The sequence below is a fragment of the Gossypium hirsutum genome, chromosome A04 (genome assembly GCF_007990345.1).
Source record: "Gossypium hirsutum isolate 1008001.06 chromosome A04, Gossypium_hirsutum_v2.1, whole genome shotgun sequence".
In the NCBI taxonomy this organism is placed as follows: Eukaryota; Viridiplantae; Streptophyta; class Magnoliopsida; order Malvales; family Malvaceae; genus Gossypium; species Gossypium hirsutum.
Genome location: NC_053427.1, coordinates 2,764,576 through 2,786,376, shown reverse-complemented (window position 1 = coordinate 2,786,376; position 21,801 = coordinate 2,764,576). Strand labels below are relative to the sequence as shown.

At 32.5% G+C, this 21,801-nt stretch overlaps 4 protein-coding genes and 1 non-coding gene across 5 annotated transcripts; 3 read left to right on the top strand and 2 right to left on the bottom strand.

The window, feature by feature from the left end:
- Window positions 1-2,824: 2,824 nt before the first annotated feature.
- On the bottom strand, window positions 2,825-2,896 carry TRNAM-CAU (transfer RNA methionine (anticodon CAU)). Its single transcript has one exon. It is a non-coding gene; the product is annotated as a tRNA-Met (tRNA).
- Window positions 2,897-9,273: 6,377 nt separating this feature from the next.
- Window positions 9,274-12,394, top strand: LOC121227862 (uncharacterized). Its single transcript, XM_041110742.1, has 7 exons — window positions 9,274-9,908; window positions 10,326-10,466; window positions 10,556-10,921; window positions 11,021-11,266; window positions 11,403-11,495; window positions 11,703-11,903; window positions 11,985-12,394. Exons 1-7 carry the CDS (start codon window positions 9,591-9,593, stop codon window positions 12,198-12,200), a joined length of 1,581 nt encoding a protein of 526 aa, XP_040966676.1. The 5' UTR covers window positions 9,274-9,590; the 3' UTR covers window positions 12,201-12,394.
- A 665-nt stretch (window positions 12,395-13,059) lies between these two features.
- On the bottom strand, window positions 13,060-15,431 carry LOC107903343 (protein FATTY ACID EXPORT 6). The gene is made up of 3 exons (XM_016829357.2): window positions 15,069-15,431; window positions 13,851-13,938; window positions 13,060-13,360 (listed from the first exon to the last, which is right to left on the bottom strand). Exons 1-3 carry the CDS (start codon window positions 15,265-15,267, stop codon window positions 13,288-13,290), a joined length of 360 nt encoding a protein of 119 aa, XP_016684846.1. The 5' UTR covers window positions 15,268-15,431; the 3' UTR covers window positions 13,060-13,287.
- An 807-nt stretch (window positions 15,432-16,238) lies between these two features.
- Window positions 16,239-19,213, top strand: LOC121227861 (uncharacterized). Its single transcript, XM_041110741.1, has one exon. It carries the CDS (start codon window positions 16,323-16,325, stop codon window positions 17,487-17,489), a length of 1,167 nt encoding a protein of 388 aa, XP_040966675.1. The 5' UTR covers window positions 16,239-16,322; the 3' UTR covers window positions 17,490-19,213.
- On the top strand, window positions 17,910-20,484 carry LOC107903341 (CRS2-associated factor 2, mitochondrial). Its single transcript, XM_016829355.2, has 5 exons — window positions 17,910-18,443; window positions 19,085-19,212; window positions 19,295-19,520; window positions 19,665-19,792; window positions 19,912-20,484. Exons 1-5 carry the CDS (start codon window positions 17,990-17,992, stop codon window positions 20,032-20,034), a joined length of 1,059 nt encoding a protein of 352 aa, XP_016684844.2. The 5' UTR covers window positions 17,910-17,989; the 3' UTR covers window positions 20,035-20,484.
- Window positions 20,485-21,801: the final 1,317 nt, after the last annotated feature.

The following is a 21,801-nucleotide window of genomic DNA, read 5'->3' as shown; positions in this document are numbered from 1 at the left end:
TTTTATTTGTTTTAATTTCTATAACTATAAAATATGACAACCAAGTTTTAATACCAGTTTGAGGGAAGAAACCAAACTGAACAAATACTAAAATTAAAACTGGTGTTCTTTCTCCCCTAATAAACATAAGTCAGCAATCATGTCAAACACAATTAGACAATATATCTTCATGCAACATAAAATCTGCCACAATAACCATAAACAATAAACTAAATGAAACACACGATCTTAACGTGGAAAATCCCATAGAAGTAAAAGAGTAAAAATTGAAAGACTTGAGAGTCCAATCTAAAGCTTCATTATACTTGAAGGTTTCGCTACAATATCACAATATAAAGCCACTTCAACGAGCATAAAACTCCAACAAGGCTAACAATAAGTAATCTCAAGTAAGCAAAAGAGAAAAGTTGAGAATGTCACAAAGGACAAGGCTAACTTTGAAATTAAACACCAACTTAGTTGAGAAATGACTAAAACTCCATTTTCTTAGATAGAAAAAATATATTTCAAAAATTTTAAAATTAATAAAAAAAAAGTACAAGTTAAATCTTTGAATGAATCTGGACACAGAGTTGTCCAGATTCATTGAGGGTAATTTTCTAAATTATATTAAAAAATTTTAAAATTTATTTGTTTAAAAATATGTTATGTGTATCAATGTTTTAATTATATTGGTACCTTTTAGGAGAAATAAAATTTTATTTTAGTAAATAAATATATATTAATCTTTCAACTACTATTACAACTAAACCGCCCAACCGGAGATAGCAGCCTCGTTGTAGCAACACGGGGTTCAAAGTGCTGGATTTATTAAGCCTGCAACACCGAATCCGGCTCGGAATTTGAAACTAACCGTGAGTGATATAAATCATCAAGTGCATGATCAGCTAGAACTTACCCATCAAACTCCAAAACACATACAAGGGATCATCAAAAGGCTTTACAAAATGCATTCTGAAGGGCTTAACAATGCAATAAACTCCACTACTGTAGTTGATGTATTAATTGCCAGAGTTGCTTTTGCTGGTATTTTCCAAGTTCCTAGTCAATATGTGAATAGAAAAGAAAACAGTCCACCTGGACTCTCTCTTGGTGAAGCAAGGATAGGACAAAACCATTGTTTTATAATATTCTTCATCTTTGATGCCATTTCTTTCTTCACTTCACTAGTTGTTGTGGTGGTTCACACCTCAGTTGTAGTCATTCAAAGCAAGGAAAAGAAGCAATTGATGGTTGTTATTAACAAGATAATGTGGTTAGCTTGCATGCTTGTTTTAGTGGCATACTTAGCCTTGTCATTTGTTGTGGTCGGAGATGAACGGTGGCTAGCTATCGGAGTTACTATTAATATTGGATGAGTAATAATGTTTGCAACTTTAAGACCATGTGTTATTGGGTGATTAGGCATCGGATCAAGTTTTCGGAAAAATGAAATAGTTGAAGATCATCAATGGAGAGCCAATCGTGTTATCTATGGTCTGTGATGTCAGCTACTAAAATACTAAACAATGAGCTTAACAAAATGTATGTCAGATTCATATTGAATGTGGATATTGTGTAGATTCATTTCAAATTTCAAGTTTTAAATGGTTTTTATTAATTATTAATTAATTAATTTTATTTAAAATTATAAAAAAATTAATAATGTATAACAAATTTAAAAAATTGTTTTTATTTTTTTAATTTAGAAAAAAATTAAGTTTTGAAATAAATGAACCTGGACAATTTTTCCAAAGTCATTCAAAGTAAAAAATTGAAAAAATATTTAATTAAATGCGTTTTACGCAAAGGGTCTTAATTGATTTTTTTAGAAAAGTTCAAGGGTCATAGCAAAAACAAGTAAAAAATTTTCATTGCCAAAGATATAGAGCCAGGTTTTGATCCTAGGACCTATAGGTTATGGGCCCACCACGCTTTCGTTGCACCATTCTGATTTGAGGCTCATTTATTACTTAATTCTTTAAATAGATCTTTGAATGAATTTAGACAACCATGTGTTGAGACCTCAGTTGTAGTCATTCAAAGCAAGGCAAAGAAGCAATTGATGGTTGTTATTAACAGGATAATGTGGTTAGCTTGCACTTGGCATACTTAGCCTTGTTATTCATTGTGGTCGGAGATGAACGGTGGTTACCTATCAAAGTTACTATTAATATTGGATTAGTAATAATGTTTGCAATTTTAAGACCATGCGTTATTGGGTGATTAGGTATCAGATCAAGGCTTCAAAAAAATGAAGTAGTTGAAGATCATCAATGGAGAGAGTCAGTCATATTATCCATGATCTATGATGTTAGATACTAAAATACTAAACAATCAAGTTAACAAATATATGTCAGATTCACATTGGATCTGGATATCCATATTTGTAGATTTATTTTGAATTTTAACTTTTAAATGGTTTTTTATTAATTATTATTTTTAAAATTTTTAATAATGTTTTACAAATTTCAAAAAACATTTTTTATTTTTTAATTTATAAAAAAATTAAGTTTTTAAATAAATGAACCAGGACAATTTCTCCAAGCTCATTCGAGTAAAAAAAATAAAAAATAATATTTCTTTTACTTTTATATATTTTAATTTTTTTACTGACATGACACTACTATGCCAGCAATTTTCAATGATATGGAGCGTCATGCTTGTCAAATTAACACTATAACGATTAAAGACGAAAAGCATTGGTCAAAGTGCTTAATTGATGCAATTTTAGAGTTTAAAGACTTAATTAAATGTGTTTTTCACAGAGAGGCTTAATTGATCTTTTCACGAAAGTTTAAGGGTCTTAGCAAAACCAAGTAAAAAGAAATATTATTGTCAAAAATATCAGAGCCAGGTTTCGATCCTGGGACCTGTGGGTTATGGGCCCACCACGCTTCCGCTGCGCCACTCTGATTTGGGGCTCATTTTTTACTTAATTATTTAAAAGTTGATTTTTTTTCCTTTTACCTCCTCTTAGAATAGTAGGAAAAAAAAAAGATAAACAAAATGTGAAAACAACCTAAACTAAAATCCACCCTTTAAAAAGTTGTTGTTGGGCTTAATTCATCCATTAGATCCTCCACCATAAGAATCAAAAACATGTTTTTAACCGTCTTCAGATAGAGTTGTCGATAGTCAAAACAAAGCCTCCAAGTTCCATTGTTCTTCTTAACCAATGAGCAAAGGAGAAGCAAAAGGGCTTTTACTAGTTTGTATTATGGAAGAATACAACATGTCAATTATTTGCCTTTTTACTTCAGTCTTTTGATGATGGGGAAATCTGTAGGGCGTGAGATGAAGGGGTTGAGCATCTTGCTTCAATGTGATGGCATAACCATGGCTTCTAATTGGTGGCAGCCTTGAAGGTTCCTCAAAGATACCTTCATACTCCGAAAGTAACATTTGCAACATCCCTAGAACTTCTGATTCTTGTGTCCATGGTAAGCATATAAAGTTCCCCCAACATCTCAGGTTCCTTCTCTGCCAAATTTTGAAATTTCTCCCTTCAAATAACCTTCAGACTGGGCTGTTTGTGGCCTCCTTTAAGGATTATAATTTGACCTACATGCTAAAACTTAGTGTCATGTTATTAAAATCCTTAACCAGGGGACAAAAACATTTCATCCAGTCCACTTCAAGAGCCATGTCACTTCCTCCCAAAAGCATGACTCTAAAATCAGGCTAAATTTGATGTCACTGCATAGTCCATGATAGCTTTATACATGTCTTCGTACTAAAAAGCTTCTCTCCATTAGCCACTAGTTAATGGGTGAGTAGTACTAGCTCTTCTCCTTCCTTAGCCCAGTTGGGAGTAATGAAGCTATGAGTGCTTCCACTAACTACCAAAATATTGACATGTTTTCCTTTATAACTCATTTTGATTTAAGTGTACAGGGTAAAAGTAAACAGTGTAAAAGCTATAATATACCAGTTTTTATTTATGTAGTTATTTTGAGTAAAGTTTTGATTTTTATAATTTCAAATTATTTTTAATGTTTATATTTTTTTATTAGATTGATTTTTTAATTAAATTAAGTCTTCGTTTTAACCTTTTTACTTTTTATAAATTTTTTTATAATTTTAAATTATTTGTTGGCATGTACTTGTAGAAACAAAGAAAAACTTAATTATCATTTTGAAAAAAATAGTTACCAAATTAAAAAATAAGCCTAGCTCAAATACAAAATTAAAACAAAAAAAATTAAAAATTAAAATACTAAATTGAATATTAAAACTAAATACAAATACTAAATACTATATTAACCCTATCTATTCATTATTAATTTTATATTTGAAGCTTCCAAATCAAAGCGAAGAATATTCATTTCTTATTTTTGGTAGGTAAAGATTCATTTTTATTATTGGTGTATGAATAAGTGAGATAATTAAACTTATGATATCATATTCTTTTTGGTGCAATGTATAACTCTTTTCTTATCGATTGAGTTTTAGTTCGATTAATATGGGTATTGTTGTCAATACAGGACGATGTAGGTTCAAATGCGCTGAAACGTATTATCCTCCTATTTATAAGTTAGAGAGTAGGGGTGTTCAAATTTTGCTTAAACCGGAATTAATTCGATCGGAGGTTGGTTGATGATATTTTGGAAGGTTGGTTATCGATTAATTCGAATCGAAATCTGGTAATTAACCGAAATTAATAATTAATAAGACAATTTATATGTAGTTTTAATTCAGTGAATTCGGTCAAATGAACATTATCAATTTATTTTTTTTGATATGTTTTATACTTGTTTTAACCAAAATAACAAAAATATATAAATTTCGGTTAATTCGGTAACCGAAATATTTCAATTCAGTTAATTTTTTTAAAAAAATATTCGGTTTTATTAACGGTTAAAGGATTAAAAAGTTCGGTTGATACTAGTTCAGTTTGGTTAACCGTTTAGACACTCTTATTAAAGAGGGGTTATGGGTAATTATAAATATTGTGTCAAAAAGAACAGATATGATTGAAATTTATAATAAAATTATTTTTTTAAAAAAAAACCTCTTTTCTCAATAGTTGTTCCTTGGAAGGATCTTCTTCCTTGAAGCTGCTTTCAAGGTATAATGCATTAAAGCTGGGGTAGGTGAGAATAATTTTGGATGAATTTGTGAGATCTAATAAATTAAAGTGAACAATAAATTAATATTTAACTAAGATTCTTTCCTTTTTTTGGATGAATTTTGTTAGATTTAATAAATTAAAGTGAACAGTAAATTAATGTGGATAATAATATTTATATTACTTATATCATAAGTTAATCCCACATTAATTAAATATTAAAAAATATTTTTAAAAAAAGTAAGTAATGAAATTTATTATATTTTTATATAAGATATATAAAAAATGATTTAAGCTCAAATTAAATTTAAAAATTATTATACAAATTATCAAAATTGTCATTTTAATTAAAGTTCCATTAATTTTTTATATATTATTTTTATAAATATACTTATATATTTATTAGTGACATATTTAGTAATAATTTTTTTATCCCTTTTTTTGTTTGTTTGGTAAGCAGTGGCACAAGCAGAGGCGAATTCAAAAGAACTAGTAGGTCTCGCCCCTAAAATGGAAGATTATTGTTTTGGCCTTTTTAAAAATTTTAAAATTTTAAATTAGTAAAGATAAAATTATAGTTTGACCCCCTAAAATTATGAAACTTTAATTTAATCTTTTAAATATAAAGATATAGACTATTAAAAATTAAAATTTTATTTTAGTCCCCTAAAAAAATTTCTGCTTCGCCCTTGGGCATACAATAGTAATTAATATTAATTATTTATAAAATTTGATTTGAATATATAAACTAAAATTTAAATATTAAAGCATAACCAATAAAAAATTAAATATTATATATTATATATTTAAAATAAATTTCAATAAGAAAGTAATTACATATCCAATATAAATATTATATAAAGTATTTTATAAGGGTTAAAATTATCCTTTGTTTCTACAAAAACTTTTGCCAAAAGCAGAAGTTAGAAAAAACTATTTTTGCTTTTAGGTTGAAAAACACTTTTCAAAAGTACATTTGAATTTAAAAGTTGTTTGTTTAGTATTACTTATAACTCTAAAAGCGATTTTGACCTCAAAAGCATTTTTAAGAAACAATACTAAACTAATCCTAAGTCAAAATTCGGTGAAAATAGGTGGTTTTAAAAGTTAAATTCTAAATTTTATATTTTTTAGGCAAGTACTTCGATATTTATGGGTATTGAGTTCATGTTTTAGTGTTCATTCTTTTTTGTTTTCACCAAAAATTCTCTAAAAAAATCTATCAAATTTCTCCCTCCTTGTACAAGAAAAAAACCCCATAATTTTTTGCTTATTTTCTCTAAAATATTCGCTTTAAGGTTTAAAGAACATGTAGCTTACCATGTTAGGGATATGGTACATATTTCTTCAATTTTTAAAATTTTATTATTATTAAGCTTTTTTTTAAGCTTGTATAAAACTAAATTTTTGTTATTGGTGATATTTTGGAAAATTAAGAAATCTAGTTGTTCATACTTGGTAAATTTAAGCTTCCTAATGTTGAATAAATGTATGCGAAATCAGTTACAGTATGTTGATTTATTTGTGATATCTACAATAATAAAGTTTCAAATGATACTAGAGTTGCTTATCCATGCTGTTGGAAAGATAGAAGCTGAAATCTCTTACATTTCATTTTCCATACGGAGAAATGACTATAAAGCAAGAAAATGTTACTTTAATAACCAACCTTATCGACGAACAAGCAATAATTGGAGGCAAACGGATCCCTCTATGTAATGTAACTCTTAAGGAGACAGATCAATATATTAAAGCCTGGATGCTTTAGATGGTAAGAGAATGCTACTTTCAAACAAGTCAAGCAACAAGATATATGCCATGTATCTTCCTTTACTGGAATCTTTTGCTACAACCAGTATATTGAGCTAGAGGTTAGTGACTCTAGCATATCTATACTAGGTTTTTTTTTGCAGGACAAATCAATATTAGATCAATGAATTTGACATCTATTTATTTGAGGTAATTCCTCAACTAATTTGACATTACCAAATGAAGGAATCTATCAAGCTAATGAATGTCAAAATAGTAATACTAGATGAAAATTGTAGCATACAGGAATAATTTATTTCTCTAAATCCTATAAATTTTGATCCCATCTCCCTCAATTATCAAATGGTTTTGAGTGGAGGAAATGGAGAAGTATTTTTTATTTTGATATTTTTTTGGGCCAAATGTACAAAATTTACCCTAAACTTTAAATCTTAAATATTAATACTTAAATATAGGTTTAAGGATTATGAAAATGGGTTAGGATTTTGACTTTAGATATAAGTGTTGGATAAGGGAAGAGGAAATATCAAGTCTTGTGTTTACAGACTAATTTTCAAAACCTAAACTCGATAAGCAAAAGTGATATTCTTGTAAAAGGGACCTTAACACCTACATGTGTCGAGTTATTTAAATATTTTGTTAAAGATTCTTTCAATCACAAATCTCCAAAAAGTGTTTTGAACTCGAACTATGATAAGACATTACATCAACTTTGACATCCATGATTGTCGAGTTTAGCACTCTTTTACTCTAAATCGTAGAAAGGAAACCCTAACCCTAATTTAATACATTAAACTTGATACGCATGAGTGTCAAGTTCAGTCTTTTTTTTTTTTTAAATTCATTTGGCAAAGATTCCATAGTTTTTAGGAGGGAGGAGTTACATTGACTTTAACGTTTGTGGGTGTCAACTTATGTGTATAGCAGATCACATCCCATAATTGTCAAGTTTAACAATGTAATAGGTTATAAATATGTCCTAAATTCTCATCCATTTGGTAATAGTCGTAAACCCATGATCTTTTTAAACTCTAACCTATTTTCATAAACGCTTCGCCATAAATCAAAGCATTCGAATAAACTCATGTCAGAATTAGTTTCCTTTTAACTTTTTCTACCCTACAATCCCTTGTTAGATCAAGGATTCCCCTCAAAATCTAACTTGAATTGAAGAAAACTCTTACTCTCTTGATTTAAATGCTTTTCATGATCATGGACTTCTGTAAATGCTAAACATATTTTTGGGTATGAGTACGCTTTCTAATCTAATCGTAAATAGAACTGACCATAACTCATAATTTCAATTTAAGGGTAGGTTAGAGGATGTCTTCGGACTCAATTGATGCTTTAGCATTTCCAGAAGTTCGTTCTTATGTAAAATAGTTGGGGTTCTTTTTTTTGGTTAAAGTTAGTCCTTGACCAAAACATCTAATGTTTTAATTTAAATTAAGTGTTTAAGGATTAAAGTTAATGATTAATGCTGAGGGTTTAAGAAAATGGATTACAGGTTCTCCATGCTTCAAATAAGCATCAAAGTGAGAAAACAATATTAAAATGTTGGGAAAACCCATCATACTTAGCTAGTTCGCTTTCTTATTCAATGAATGAACTGTTACTTGTTGCTAGTAAGGTTGGGATTTAGGGCTTTGGGAAATGGATTAAGGCTTTTCAGTGAGGGAGAAAATTTTTTTGGGTTTCTTTGAATATAGGAGCAATTTTGCAAAAGCTGCTGTCTTTTGAAAAAAAAAAAATCAATGACTTGGGTAGAAGACACATGGATTACAACTTTTGGCAAGTGCACATGGTTGTTGGGACCAAAAAAAAAAAAAAGCCACCAGATAGTCAAATGTTAGGGATGAAGAAAATGGGTTAACGGAAGTATGGCATCTAAGGTTTACAGTCTGTAACCATGCTGGTATGGATGACCCATGGTTTTCTCGAGTGTACATTGGTCTTTGTACTTATATTTATATCTCAGGCCAAACAATGGTGTGAATCATCTATGTGGAATTCGTCACTTTAATTATAGACTCTTTCAAAATTGTGTAGCTGCAGAAGATTTATTGAAGGAAGTTAACTCATCGATAACTCTAACACCTAGAAAAACACACTCGATGTAAATTATTCTAAAATTCAAGGGAATGATTTTAACCTAAAGAGATAAAAATGTGATTAAATTAGGTGAATGAGTCTAACTTAAAGAAATTGTAGATACTTTACGAGGATAACCCATATTAAAAAGTGATCAAATTAGTCAATTTCATGATATATAATAAAAAAATCAGTCTTAATACTTTTAACGAATTAAGTCCATGACTAAATAACTTTGTAATTAATACACAAAATCAATTACTACCACGTGACATAGAGTGCTTATTTTTTTATTTTTATATAATCACGTGACATTGAGTGTTGATAGAGAATTAAAACCTAATAATTTTGTGTATTCTTCCAACCATAAGCAAAGTATAGTTTTTTTTTTAATTCATAAAAAAAGAGAAAATATTATTCCAAATATGATAAGGAAAAAAACAAAATAGAGTAACGTAAAGCCATTTTATTTTGTTGTCTTTTCTAAGCTTAAAAGGAAAAAGAAAATAAAAAAGGAATATAATAAAACCAAAATATCCCTATTATTCATCCCACAAGTATTTTTACTATTTTATTATTCAATCATTAACTAATAAAAAGAACTGAAAAAAAAAGCATGACAAACATAAGAACAGCAAAACTTATGCTTGATGTTTTCTGTTTTCTCTGAAATTCATTCATGGCTTCTTCTTCTTCTTTATTTCGATGTTTCCTTCATTTCTTCTTCTTCTTCTTCTTCATAATCTCACAAGTCCAAGCTGCAAATTTACCATTTCACCCTCGAGATGTTCTACCTTTATTACCGAGACAAGTTTCGTGGCCGGTCCTCAACTCTCTCAACAGCCCTGTTGACCTTTTACCGTCCTTCGTCGGCTCTGTTTCATCGTCGAACCGCATCGTGAACTGGAAAGGTGCGTGCTTTTATGAGAACACGGCTTGGGTGGAGTTCCATAACAAAACCGGCAGTGAATTTGGTGGTGGAACTCTACATATAAAGGTAAACCACTTTAGCTTTTGAGTGTTTTCTAAATCTGGGTGTCTCTTAGTTTGATTTGGGAGTGCGTAAAATTGAAATTTTATTTCAGGTTTTTGTAGTGTTGTTGTTTCTGGGTATTGCTTGGTTTGAACTGAAAGTGCTTAAATTTTATTGAGAAAGGAAATTGCTTTATTTGGGATTGGGATTTTGATTTTCTATACCCTAATTTATCAAATTTGGGAGTGTGTTTTTATTTGGGTTTTCTATACCTAGTTTTAGTATTTTGATGAAATTAGAGGACATTATTGATATATTTTTGTGTAAATATAGGTTGTTCGCATAATTCAGGCTCAGAATGATGCAAAAATTCTTTATTTTGGATACTGATAGAATTGTTTATATAGAATATGTGAAAATGATACTTATGTGCTTATACAGGTTAGCTACCCCCATAGTTGGACTTGTATGGATCTTTATGTGTTCGCAACTCCGTACCGCGTAACTTGGGATTATTATTTTTTGTCTCGAGAGCATACGCTCGAAATCAAGGAATGGCAAGATAAAGCTGAGTATGAATATGTAAGTTGCCGTTGTTAGTTTTGAGTTAACATCAAGTGTTAGTTTATTGCAAACTCATACATGGATTCGTATGTCACTTTTAAATTTAGGTGAAAAACAGGGGGATTTCGATATTTCTGATGCAAGCAGGGATGCTTGGAACACTTCAGGCTCTATGGGATGTGTTTCCCTTGTTTACAAATACCGGATGGGGTGAGAATTCTAATATTGGGTTTCTTGAGAAACATATGGGGGCTACTTTTGAAGAACGACCTCAGCCGTGGTTTACTAACATCAGTGTCGATGATGTACACTCGGGAGATTTCCTTGCTATATCTAAAATTCGTGGGCGATGGGGCGGTTTTGAGACTCTCGAGAAATGGGTTAGTGGTGCTTATGCTGGTCATACTGCTGTTTGTTTAAAGGATTCTGAAGGGAAGCTATGGATTGGTGAATCAGGACATGAAAATGAGAAGGTACTGAATTTAATCCCTGAAGATTACCTTTATTCGAGTTATTCTACTGGTACTTATTACTGACTCTTGATTATTATTTTATCCGTCCTGGTTTTGTAGGGAGAAGATATCATTGCGATTGTACCATGGGATGAATGGTGGGATTTTGAGCTGAACAAAGACGATTCTAATCCCCATATTGCATATCTACCACTGCATCCTGATGTTCGAGCAAAGTTTAACGAGACTGCTGCGTGGGAGTACGCGCTAAGCATGGCAGGCAAACCGTATGGTTACCATAACATGATATTTAGCTGGATAGACACCATTGGTGGAAATTATCCTCCTCCATTGGATGCTCACCTGGTATTTAGATACTCATTCATGCTAAGATTTTAGTTTTACATTTTAGCTTTAATAATGTCGTTTCCTTATGACTCTTGTTCCATCTCTGCAGTTGCCTCTGAATGTTTTTTTAAGTGTTTGCTTGACGATTGTACAGGTAGCTTCAGTTATGACAGTTTGGAGTAAAATACAACCCGAATATGCAGCTAACATGTGGAACGAGGCCTTAAACAAGCGGCTTGGAACTCAGGTATGGTATCTTTCTTGGTTGGTTAAAATCGAGTTTGTGGTTTGTCCACACATGAAACACAATCTCAATTGTTTGGGATTTACATCTTGAAGATTGCATGCAACTTGCTTAATTACATGTTTGAGAGTTTCAAAAAGATTCGATAGGAGAAGCTTGACCTACATGCTTCAAAGTGTCTTCTTTCTCTAACCATAGTGTTCACTGCAGGGTCTTAATCTTTCTGATATATTGGTCGAAACCGAAAAGCGCGGGTCATCATTTGATGAACTGTTGACCATTCCCGAACAGGATAATTGGATATATAGTGATGGGAAGTCAACATCATGCATTGCTTTCATTCTCGAATTATACAAGGAGGCAGGACTTTTTGATCCGATTGCCGACTCTATTCAAGTCACCGAGTTTACGGTGAGCTTCTTTTTACTAAAATCTTTGTTTAAGGTGATATGAATTTCCCTGAGTTGATTGAATTAATACTGAAACATACAGATCAAAGATGCTTATAGTTTAAAGTTTTTCGAGAATGATTCAAGCCGGCTGCCAAAGTGGTGCAATGACGCAGATGATGTAAAGCTTCCTTACTGTCAGATTAAAGGGAAGTATCGAATGGAACTACCCGGATATAATTCAATGGAACCATACGCCCATATGAACGAACGTTGTCCTTCTATGCCTCCAAAGTACTTCAGGCTGCAAAACTGCTAAGACAGCTTTGATTCTGCCGTTAGTACATCTATCGTTTCGGACAAATTTATGCGAGATGGTTCAAGAAATTTGTGTTCAATATCAGTTGTAAATATGCTTAGTCACACTAGGAGTGGATATGTCAGGTACCGAATTCTTGTGAATGATATATAAAATGGAAGAACGACATGATGCTGATAGATTTACGTAATCAATCAATTCTTTCGTTGAATTTTAGTTTTATACGTAGATCTGTAGTGTTCTATGATTTGCATTGGATGAGCTGAAAAAACTATTCCTAATAGCTTCATGGGTTTCAGGTTTGCTATTTATTCTTACATGTTTAGGGAACATGTTCAGTTGTAAAAAGCTTGTCTGATATTATGATTCTTAGATTATTGCATTTACATGAAGAATGATGTAATGTGTAAGGTTAAAATATGTTGGTAGTCCTGTGTTCTGACAAATTTTGAGTTTTAGTCCTTGTACTTGGAAACTATAAATATTATTTCCTACATTTTCAATTTAAAAATCTTAATTCAACCATTTAATGGTCGGTAGTTTTGTCAAATTTTGTTTAAATTATTATATTTCATTTTTTATCATTCATAAGTCATGTTATACGAAGACAATTCAATCAAAATTTTAAGGAAATACTTTCGATTTTTAATTCTTCAAGTAAATTTCAAAATTTGCCAAAATATAAAGACTAATAACATATTTTTAAAAACCTCATCCTGAAGTCTTTGGAAATTGATAGAACATATCAAGGTGGCAAAATTCATGTTAGAATTTGTATCAAACCACTCAATTCAAACCTGATCTCATTGGAAAATTAAGTGAGCCATTCACTCCACTAACTTCAAAGGAAGAATATTTCTTACGGAACAGCATAACTTTGGTAAAAGAATAAACCGAGGTTCTTTGGTATACAAGACAGGCTATATTTTAACTTCATGCACGCATCAAAGTACAACACATGTATTGTCCAAAAAATAAAGAAAGTACAGCACATGTTGTGTAACTAAACTTTTCCAATTCAAGCAGCTAAACTTCAATGATCTTGAGAGATCTGTTGCAACTGGTAATGTCAATGTACCAGTGTTCATCATTCAGTCTTGGCTGGGAAATGATTGCCGCCAGTAGCGATCTTGTACAAGTAAAACCCGGTCATAAGAGCACTGCCACGAAAATCACATATTACTTAGTAGCTCCCAAAGACTAAGAAACATGAAATAAACATGAACATCGTAAAAGAATTCATATTAGAAATAGAAATGATAAGAGTTAAACATACGGGGATCGGTTTCTAGTCGAATGTAGATTGGTGATGGAATACAGAAAACATAAACATTGTTAAAGAATCAAAAGATCACGAGACTTTCAATTGAGGTACCGAAATAGAGCATGCAGTCACTATGCAATAGGTATGAAATGAATCGGGAATGGAGGTTTAACAGTTGGCACACTCGAAAGGTGCTATTTTACGGCACAGGCAACTGAACATAAGGTCATAGTCTTACGACATGTTTACCTGTCTAAGAGTTTCATTAGCTATTTAAGGAATCTTGTGATTCAAGAAAAAACTTAGAAGACTACTCAGTAGAGAACTCAGTCATGATGTGTGTAACATGGAGGTACTGAAAAAGTCCAAATAGGAGATTAACATACCTGATTCCGGCAACAATTCCAGCCGGCATAACTTTAGATGTTTGGTAATAACGTTGTCCCATGATCCATGTCAGCACAGCAGCAGTAACTGGTTTAAAGGTATATAATAAATCAGTAAAAAAAAAACCAACATTTGTCATCATTGAAATGGATGATAGCAGCAAGCAGACAATAGAAAAGTCTCCCTTCATGAACATGACAAACACAGAAAATCTGCTTATATTTTATGATCAATTTGGGTAAAAAGACCTCCCTGGTCCCTCTCAATTTTGATATTTAGCAACTGATCCTCTAAAAAAATAGAGCAATTTAGTCCCTCTCAATTTTGAAAGTGAACAGCTAAGGACAACTAATCATAATGTTTATTTTTTCCATCAGTTTATCCTCCTTTTATTTGGTATAATAACAAATTTAATCTTCAACGTTTACAAATTTTTTCGTTTTCGTCTTGATTTTAAAAAATTCGACAAATTTAACCCTCATTGGATATCAACAAATTTAGAATCGAGACCAAACTAACAAAATGTGTATTCGTAAAAGGCTAAGTTTGTTGAATTTTTTAGAATTAAGACAAAATTTACATGTATAAACATAGGATAAATTGAGGAAAGTGAAAACTGTGATTAATTGTCTTTAGTTGCTCATTTTCGAAATTGAGAGGGCTTAAATTACTTTGTTTTTTCAAGAGAGACCGATTTGATCAAATATCAAAATTAAAAGGGACCAGAAAAATCTTTTTACAATCTTTTTTTTTTGGTTTCAATAGAAGGCATATTTCTACTCATAATCCCTCACAACCCTTAAACTGAAGGGATAAGGTGCTTAAGCAGCTGAAACCCACATCCTGGAATAACAATGATGCCAAATGAGCTTTGAAGATTAAAGAGGGTCAAATATATGATAGCAGAGAAGAATAATTTCAAAGCTAAAAAAAGGGATCATTTTTCTTAGAATTTCAGCAAAATAAGCTCAAGAACTTGAATTCCAATCTGATTCTTAATTTCCACGAATACACCAACATCATCTATGATCAATAATCTTTAAAAAAAAAGTCAAACTTTTCAGTCTCCGAAATATGAACACCAATTGAATTTAGTACTTTTAAACTACAAAAATCATTCATCGCCTAAACATAAATCATAAAGTTAATTAAATTAAACAAAAACCCAGATCAAATTTAAAACAAAAAGAAAGTAGAGAGATTTTGAGAAACATTACCAGTCTCCAGAACCAAAGCAAAATAAGAGTTCTTTTTCTTCTCAAAAGCTTTAAGGCTCAAATATCCGGCAAGAATGAGAACTAACCCAGTGCCACCACCCCCAGCGAGTGATGCTGTGCTTCCTTTCCTCCAATACCCAATAACTCCTCCAGCCACAAGAATTAATCCATAAGGGATTGTGAAGCAAAAATCATGCATTTTTGGGAGTTTTCCTTGAGAAAATTTAGGAGTAAACTTGAGTTGAACAGATCAAATGGAAAATCAGAAATGGGTTGGCTTTTGATTTTTTTTCTTCTGGCGTGTGGAAACTGGAAGTTTTAATTGGTCAAAGGCTCCATACGTCTTTTTAACTACTTTTATTTAATTTATCCACTTTTTATATTTTTAAATAAAAATAGTATTTTTGAATAATATAACTTATTTAAAATACAAAATAATATATTTTTCTAATTTCTCTGATCGAGTTAGTGTATAGTTGACTAATAATACCAACTTAGTCAAGGGCTTAAATAATAAATAATAATATAAAATTTACTTAACTGAGTTGGTGTTTAGGTAAATTATGAAATCAACTTAATTAAGGACTTAAATAATAGTATAAATATATAACGTGATGAAAATAATAAATTATATATGTTAAAATAAAAATATATAAAATATATTAAAATGAAGCTTTAGTTAAATGATAAATTTAAAATTTTAATAAAAAATTCTGTAATTTTTCTAATTGAGTTAGTCTGATTGAATCTTAACACCAACTCAATTAGGATCTTGAATAATAGTATAGATAATATTATTTTTTTAATTATTTTTGAAATTTTGGTACTTTTAGTGATAATGCTAAATTATTTGTTTATATGACATATAAGATAAATAATTGCATGTCCGTATGAAGCACATGTAAATTTACCATTCAAGTTAGCACGCTAATGTTAAAAAAAATTTAAATTTTAGTCAAATATTTTCAATTAAAAATTAAATTTAATATTTTTTTTAAAAAATAATTAATGATTAAATTTAAAAATAATAATAAATATCAAATTCATAAAAAAATATTCTTACATAATGCTTTATTTTTCATTATTTCTCAAAAGATCTGTTTTAATTTTTGGACAAAAACTAATGTCGAGATAAAGGCCTCATATTTAAGAAAATGCTAAAAACAGTCCAAATCTCTTGAAACGGCATCGTTCAATGCCAGGGTTTATCATTTATCAGATGCCCCAATCAAAACCTTCCACTCAGTATATCAAATGCTAATCCATTTTCGCACCCGGATCCGTTCTCGAACCACTACCAACCCATTCAATCCTCTGCAAACCCTAATCCCCAAATCTTCAAAAACCCTAAAAATGTCTACAACCCAGTCGGATGCAAAGCCAAAAAGACCCATATGTCCATCTTGCTCAAAACCTGCCCGAGTCTGCCTCTGCAGTAGGATCCGTACCCGGAACCTCGACAACTCCGTAAGTGTAACGATTCTTCAACACAGTTTAGAAAGAAACCACCCTCTAAATTCTACTAGAATTGCAAAATTAGGGCTCAAGAATCTCAATGTAGTTACTGTTTTGGAGGTCGATTTTGAAGCCCGGTTCGAAATCAGGTTGTTGGAACCGGGTCTAGGTTTGATTGGACCGGAAAGTTCTGGGTTTGATCAAGTGAGGGAAACGGAAATGACCCAGAAAGCTGGTTTCGAAGTTAAGGGAGATGGGAAGTGTCAAGATGAGAAAAATAGGGACTTGATTGATAAAAATGAGAATCCTTGTGAGAAATTAGATAAAGGGTCTAATGTAGATGCTATAAATGGAGAAGGGGTTGTGATTAATGCTACTATGATTAAGTATGGAGTTGTTAGTCATCTTTCTCATATTTGGAAAGTAGACATTCATGGGAAGAAGCCAAAATTTGAACACATATTGACATCTACAATGGCCAAAGAAGCTTTGAGAGGAGGATTTGTTGTGAAAAAACTTGAAAGGAAGAAATTAGAAGGGAACATGGAACTGGAACTAGAAGAAAATGAAGAATTTGAAATCAAGGTTCCACAAGGATCAGTACTTCTATTCCCAAGTCAAAATGCAATTGGGGTTGATGAGCTTAAATCAATGCATTTTGAGGTGAAGAATTTGATTGTTTTAGATGGGACATGGTCCAAAGCTGGTAGAATTTACAATGAGAATCCATGGTTGAAACTTTTGCCACATTTGAGGTTGGATTTGGACAAGATGAGCTTGTATAGTGAAATAAGGAGTCAACCAAAGGTAGGATGTTTGTCAACCATAGAGAGCATTGTATATAGTTTGAAAGCTTTGGGTGAGAAGGTTGATGGGTTGGAGAATTTGTTGGATGTTTTTGAATCCATGGTTGGGGATCAAAGGCGCTTAAAGGATGAAAGATTGAGTAAAAGAACCAAAGATTGATTCTATTAGTTTCACCATTGATGTTACTATTTCTTGGTGTAATGTTTCTAAAGTCAATTTTTTGCTATTCGGGTTGTTTTTAAAAGGCTAAATATGCTCTAAATTTTTGTATTCTTATAAGTTTAGAATTTAAATTTTTTTATTTTTGTTTTGAAGAATTTAGTTTTAATTACAATATCATTAAAAAAACTAATTAAAAATTAGTCCAAAATATATCTGGACATATAATTGTTCAAATTCACATTGAAATACTGCATTTCACAAGAAGTGGTGTAATGATGAATCCTACTGCATAAAACAATTATCAAGGGATGAAAATGTAAACAGTCAAAACTAATGGGGCTATAAAGTAAAAAAGGCGACAAATACTGAACTATTTTTTAATTTCCAAAATATCTCTCTTTGATTTATTACTTCTAAAAATCACCCTCTTCCTCTTTCAAGTTCTGTTTTCCATTTCCAGGACTGGCATTACCCACCAATTTTCTTCTTCCAGAGCAATGCAAAAGCTCGTTTCACGTCCACTCTCGAACCCCCCAAAACACTCCTCTTACTCCTTCTCCCACTCTGTTTCCAAAACCACTTACGACCCTCCATTTTCCCCTATTTCCAAACCTCCAAAACCCAAACCAAAGCCACCCAACCCAACCCCAAACGGGAACCCGACTCCTACAAAGTCAAGCCTCCCATTTGACTTCAGGCACTCCTACTCTGAAACCGACCCGACACTCGAACCCATCGGGTTCCGAGAGCCAAAGAGGTTTTCTCCATTTGGACCTGGAAGGCTCGATAGGGAATGGACCGGGACTTCAGCGCCGGTCCGAGATGAAGTGGATAGTTGTTTGGTCGAAGAGGAGAGGATACGGGTTCTTGGTGACCCGCTTACAGAGGAGGAAATCGAGGAATTGGTTGAAAAGTATCGGCATAGTGATTGCGCTCGGCAAATCAATCTGGGTAATTCTGTTTTTTTCCCTTTCAATGTATGAATGGAATTATACTGAAAACCATAAATAAAAAAAAGAAGATGTAATTATAGTTCAGATGTGAGCGTAAAGTACCCTTCTCCTCCCTTTTAAACCATAGTACCATACGACAAGGAAGAAACGGAGTTTTGGGTAAGGAATGAAAATCATGTAAATTCCAAGTTTTGGGTTGAAAATGACCCCGATCTCGTTTTAGGGTTCTAAGGGATTATGGAATAGTTCCTTATTAATCCATGTAGCTATAGCTTTGAGTTTGATGCCAGTGGCAAATGTTTCTTCTATATATGTCCGTTAGACTTTCTCTTATTTGTTGGTGGAACTTTTTGTCGTTCCTACTTTTCATTGTCAGATAGATAGTCGGATTATTTTGAGTCCGAGCAACATAGATTGGAATGGATGATGGGATTTAGAGAAGGCTTGACTGGGGTCTCGTTGGCAAGGGTTTCTTCTAAATTTACCTGCATTAGGCTTTCTCTTATTTGTTGTTGCAGCTTTACATCGATCGGTCTTTTCGATAGAGGATTCAACACTTACTTTGAGTCCGAGTAGCATAATAGATTGGAATGAAGGGTAGAAATGGAATGTTGAGAAGGTTTGTTTGTTTTGTGTTAGGGAAGAATGGGGTCACACACAACATGTTGGATGACATTCATAATCATTGGAAGAGAGCTGAAGCTGTAAGGATCAAGTGTTTGGGGGTACCAACTCTTGATATCGACAATGTTTGCTTTCACCTTGAGGTTTGAACAAAAAATAATCTCTAATGTTTCTTTCGGAATCTTGGATTATTATTAGCTGATCTCGATTGTAGAATTTCTATAGGAAAAATCTGGGGGGAAAATCATCTACCGCCACATAAATATCCTCATTTTGTATAGGGGTCGAAACTATGATCCCCAAAACCGACCAGTTATACCTCTTATGCTATGGAAGCCTTATGCTCCTATATATCCGAAGCTTGTGAAAAACATTGCTGATGGCCTGACGTTCGAAGAAACCAAGGAAATGAGAAATAGAGGACTCCACTCTCCTGCACTTATGAAACTCAGTAAGTCATACTATGTATAGTGTTGACGAGATAGTACTTTATATTGTAACTTTAAAGAGTGCCCTCAGATACTTGTTTGCAAAATCGTTGATTACAATAAATGGATTGTTCGAGTAAATACTGATGATGAAATCTTACGTTCAGCGAGGAATGGAGTGTATGTAAATGTAGTGGCCAGGGTCCGGGAGGCATTCGAGACTGAGGAGGTGATTAGACTAGACTGCACCCATGTTGGTACTAGTGACTGCAAAAGGATCGGTGTAAAGCTAAGGGTATTACTCCTATTTTCTCATTGTTTCTGCTGTTTACAAGAATTTTTAGTAGAAATGGTTGATGTTCTTCAATCCAATACTAATTTTCCAGGTTTATTTCTTATTTCCTGTAAATGTAGGACTTGGTTCCTTGTGTACCTATTTTGTTCAAGGATGAACAAATTATACTCTGGAGGGGGAAGAGAGATCAGGAACGGAACTCTGACATTTCTGATGCCAACGAGAAATCTTCGGGTACTTAGTTTAGTTTCCGAACCGGAAATCTGATGCAGTAATGTATTGGGCTATCATTTATTTATGCTTCCAGGCCAAAGAATGTTGGATAGGTTGCTTGTTGATTCCGTTGCCTGGAAAAGCCGTCGTTCTGATGAAAATCAATGTACCAGTTCGTTTAAGCAACCTAATTGTCGTCACCTGTTTGCATTGGTGCATCCATCGTGTTGCATTTCAGACGTCAGCTAGTCTGTTTACAAGTTTGTAATTGTCCTGAAATTTAAAATCAGTATTCATTTTTCAGGAAAAAAACCCCATCTTCATAATATAAAAATAGAAGGTACATTTTTGGGAAGTTTGTTGCAAAGATATCTTTCATTAACTGAAACAATGGAATGAAAGAATGTTTTGCACTAATCCCTTTATATTTGTAGCTACTGTAGACCTTTTGTTCTATAAGAGAATCTGTCTTAAGCGCTTCTCCATTTGTAAAATGGTTAAATATGTTGTTTATTTGACGGTAATGCATCTTAGATAGTGTGATGTGAAATTTGGTCAAATGGTTTAATCCAATCTGACCCAAGATTAGACTAAGAATTCTTGAGAAAAATGTGAAATTAAACTGAGTGCTTGAAAATTGATGAAGATGCATGTGCATACATGTGAGAACTTGGAACCAGAAAATAATGTCAACTGAATTTATCAATTCTTCCTTGTGAAAACTTAAGATTCTCACCATTGGCAAAGCTGAAGAAACTTGAGATTCTCAACTTCCGTGGTTGTTATCTCGCGAGGGTGCCAGATGTGTTAAGGGAACTGAATAGTATAAGATTGCTGACAATTCCACCGAACTTGATACAAAGGCTATCTAAACTAGAAGAGCTATATATCAGTGATTTCAGCTTCAGCGAACGGGCCATTCAAGGAACAGGTGAGGAGGCAACCACTGCTAGCTTATTGGAGCTGGCTTCATTGTCCCGTTTAAAAACATTAACGATGAAGGCTAATTCTCTGTGTCTTCCGAAAGATTTTGTCTTCCCTAAACTACAAAGATACAAGATAGCCATAAATGGATGTTTTGACTTCTGGTAACCAAGTTCAAGAAGCTTGAAAATTACAAGATATCCTTTAAGTGCCTTTTAAGGAATTGTTCTGTAATATGGAATATCTTGATTTGGATAATGTTGGTGTAGCTCCGAGCTTGGATCAATGGGGGTTTAAGTAAATTGACTTTTTTCGGCTCAGATGTTTTAGGGACATGAAATGCCTCATTCATACAACAAAGAAGCAGGCTCCAACTATTGCATTATTTAATTTGACAGAATTGTTCATGGAAGAAATGATTTCTTTTGAAGAGCTATGTATTGGTCAGAATCTGAAAGGGTTTCTCCGTAAATTAGAAAGGTTCACTGCAGAAGGTTGTGCTACTATGGTATCGACAGTTCCAATGGTAAAAAGTTTAGAAGTGACTTTTGTAAGCGGTATTTCAGCAGGATAATCTTCAACGTATTCAACAGGATAAGATGAATTTTTTTGTCAAATTTGAGGTGCATATGGGAAGGGCCTACTGATCTTGTGAGCCTTCAAGGTCTGAAGTCTGTCTCAATAGGTAGTTACATTAAACTGCCATCTGTATTCTATCCAGTGCTAGCTCAAGGTCTTCTACAACTCGAAACACTTGAGATACATGTCTGCCCTGGATTGAAGCATGTTATCATAGACACAACAGACTCTGATTCCTACACTCCATGCCTCCCGAAATTAACAACTCTCAAGATCTCTTCTTGTGATAGTCT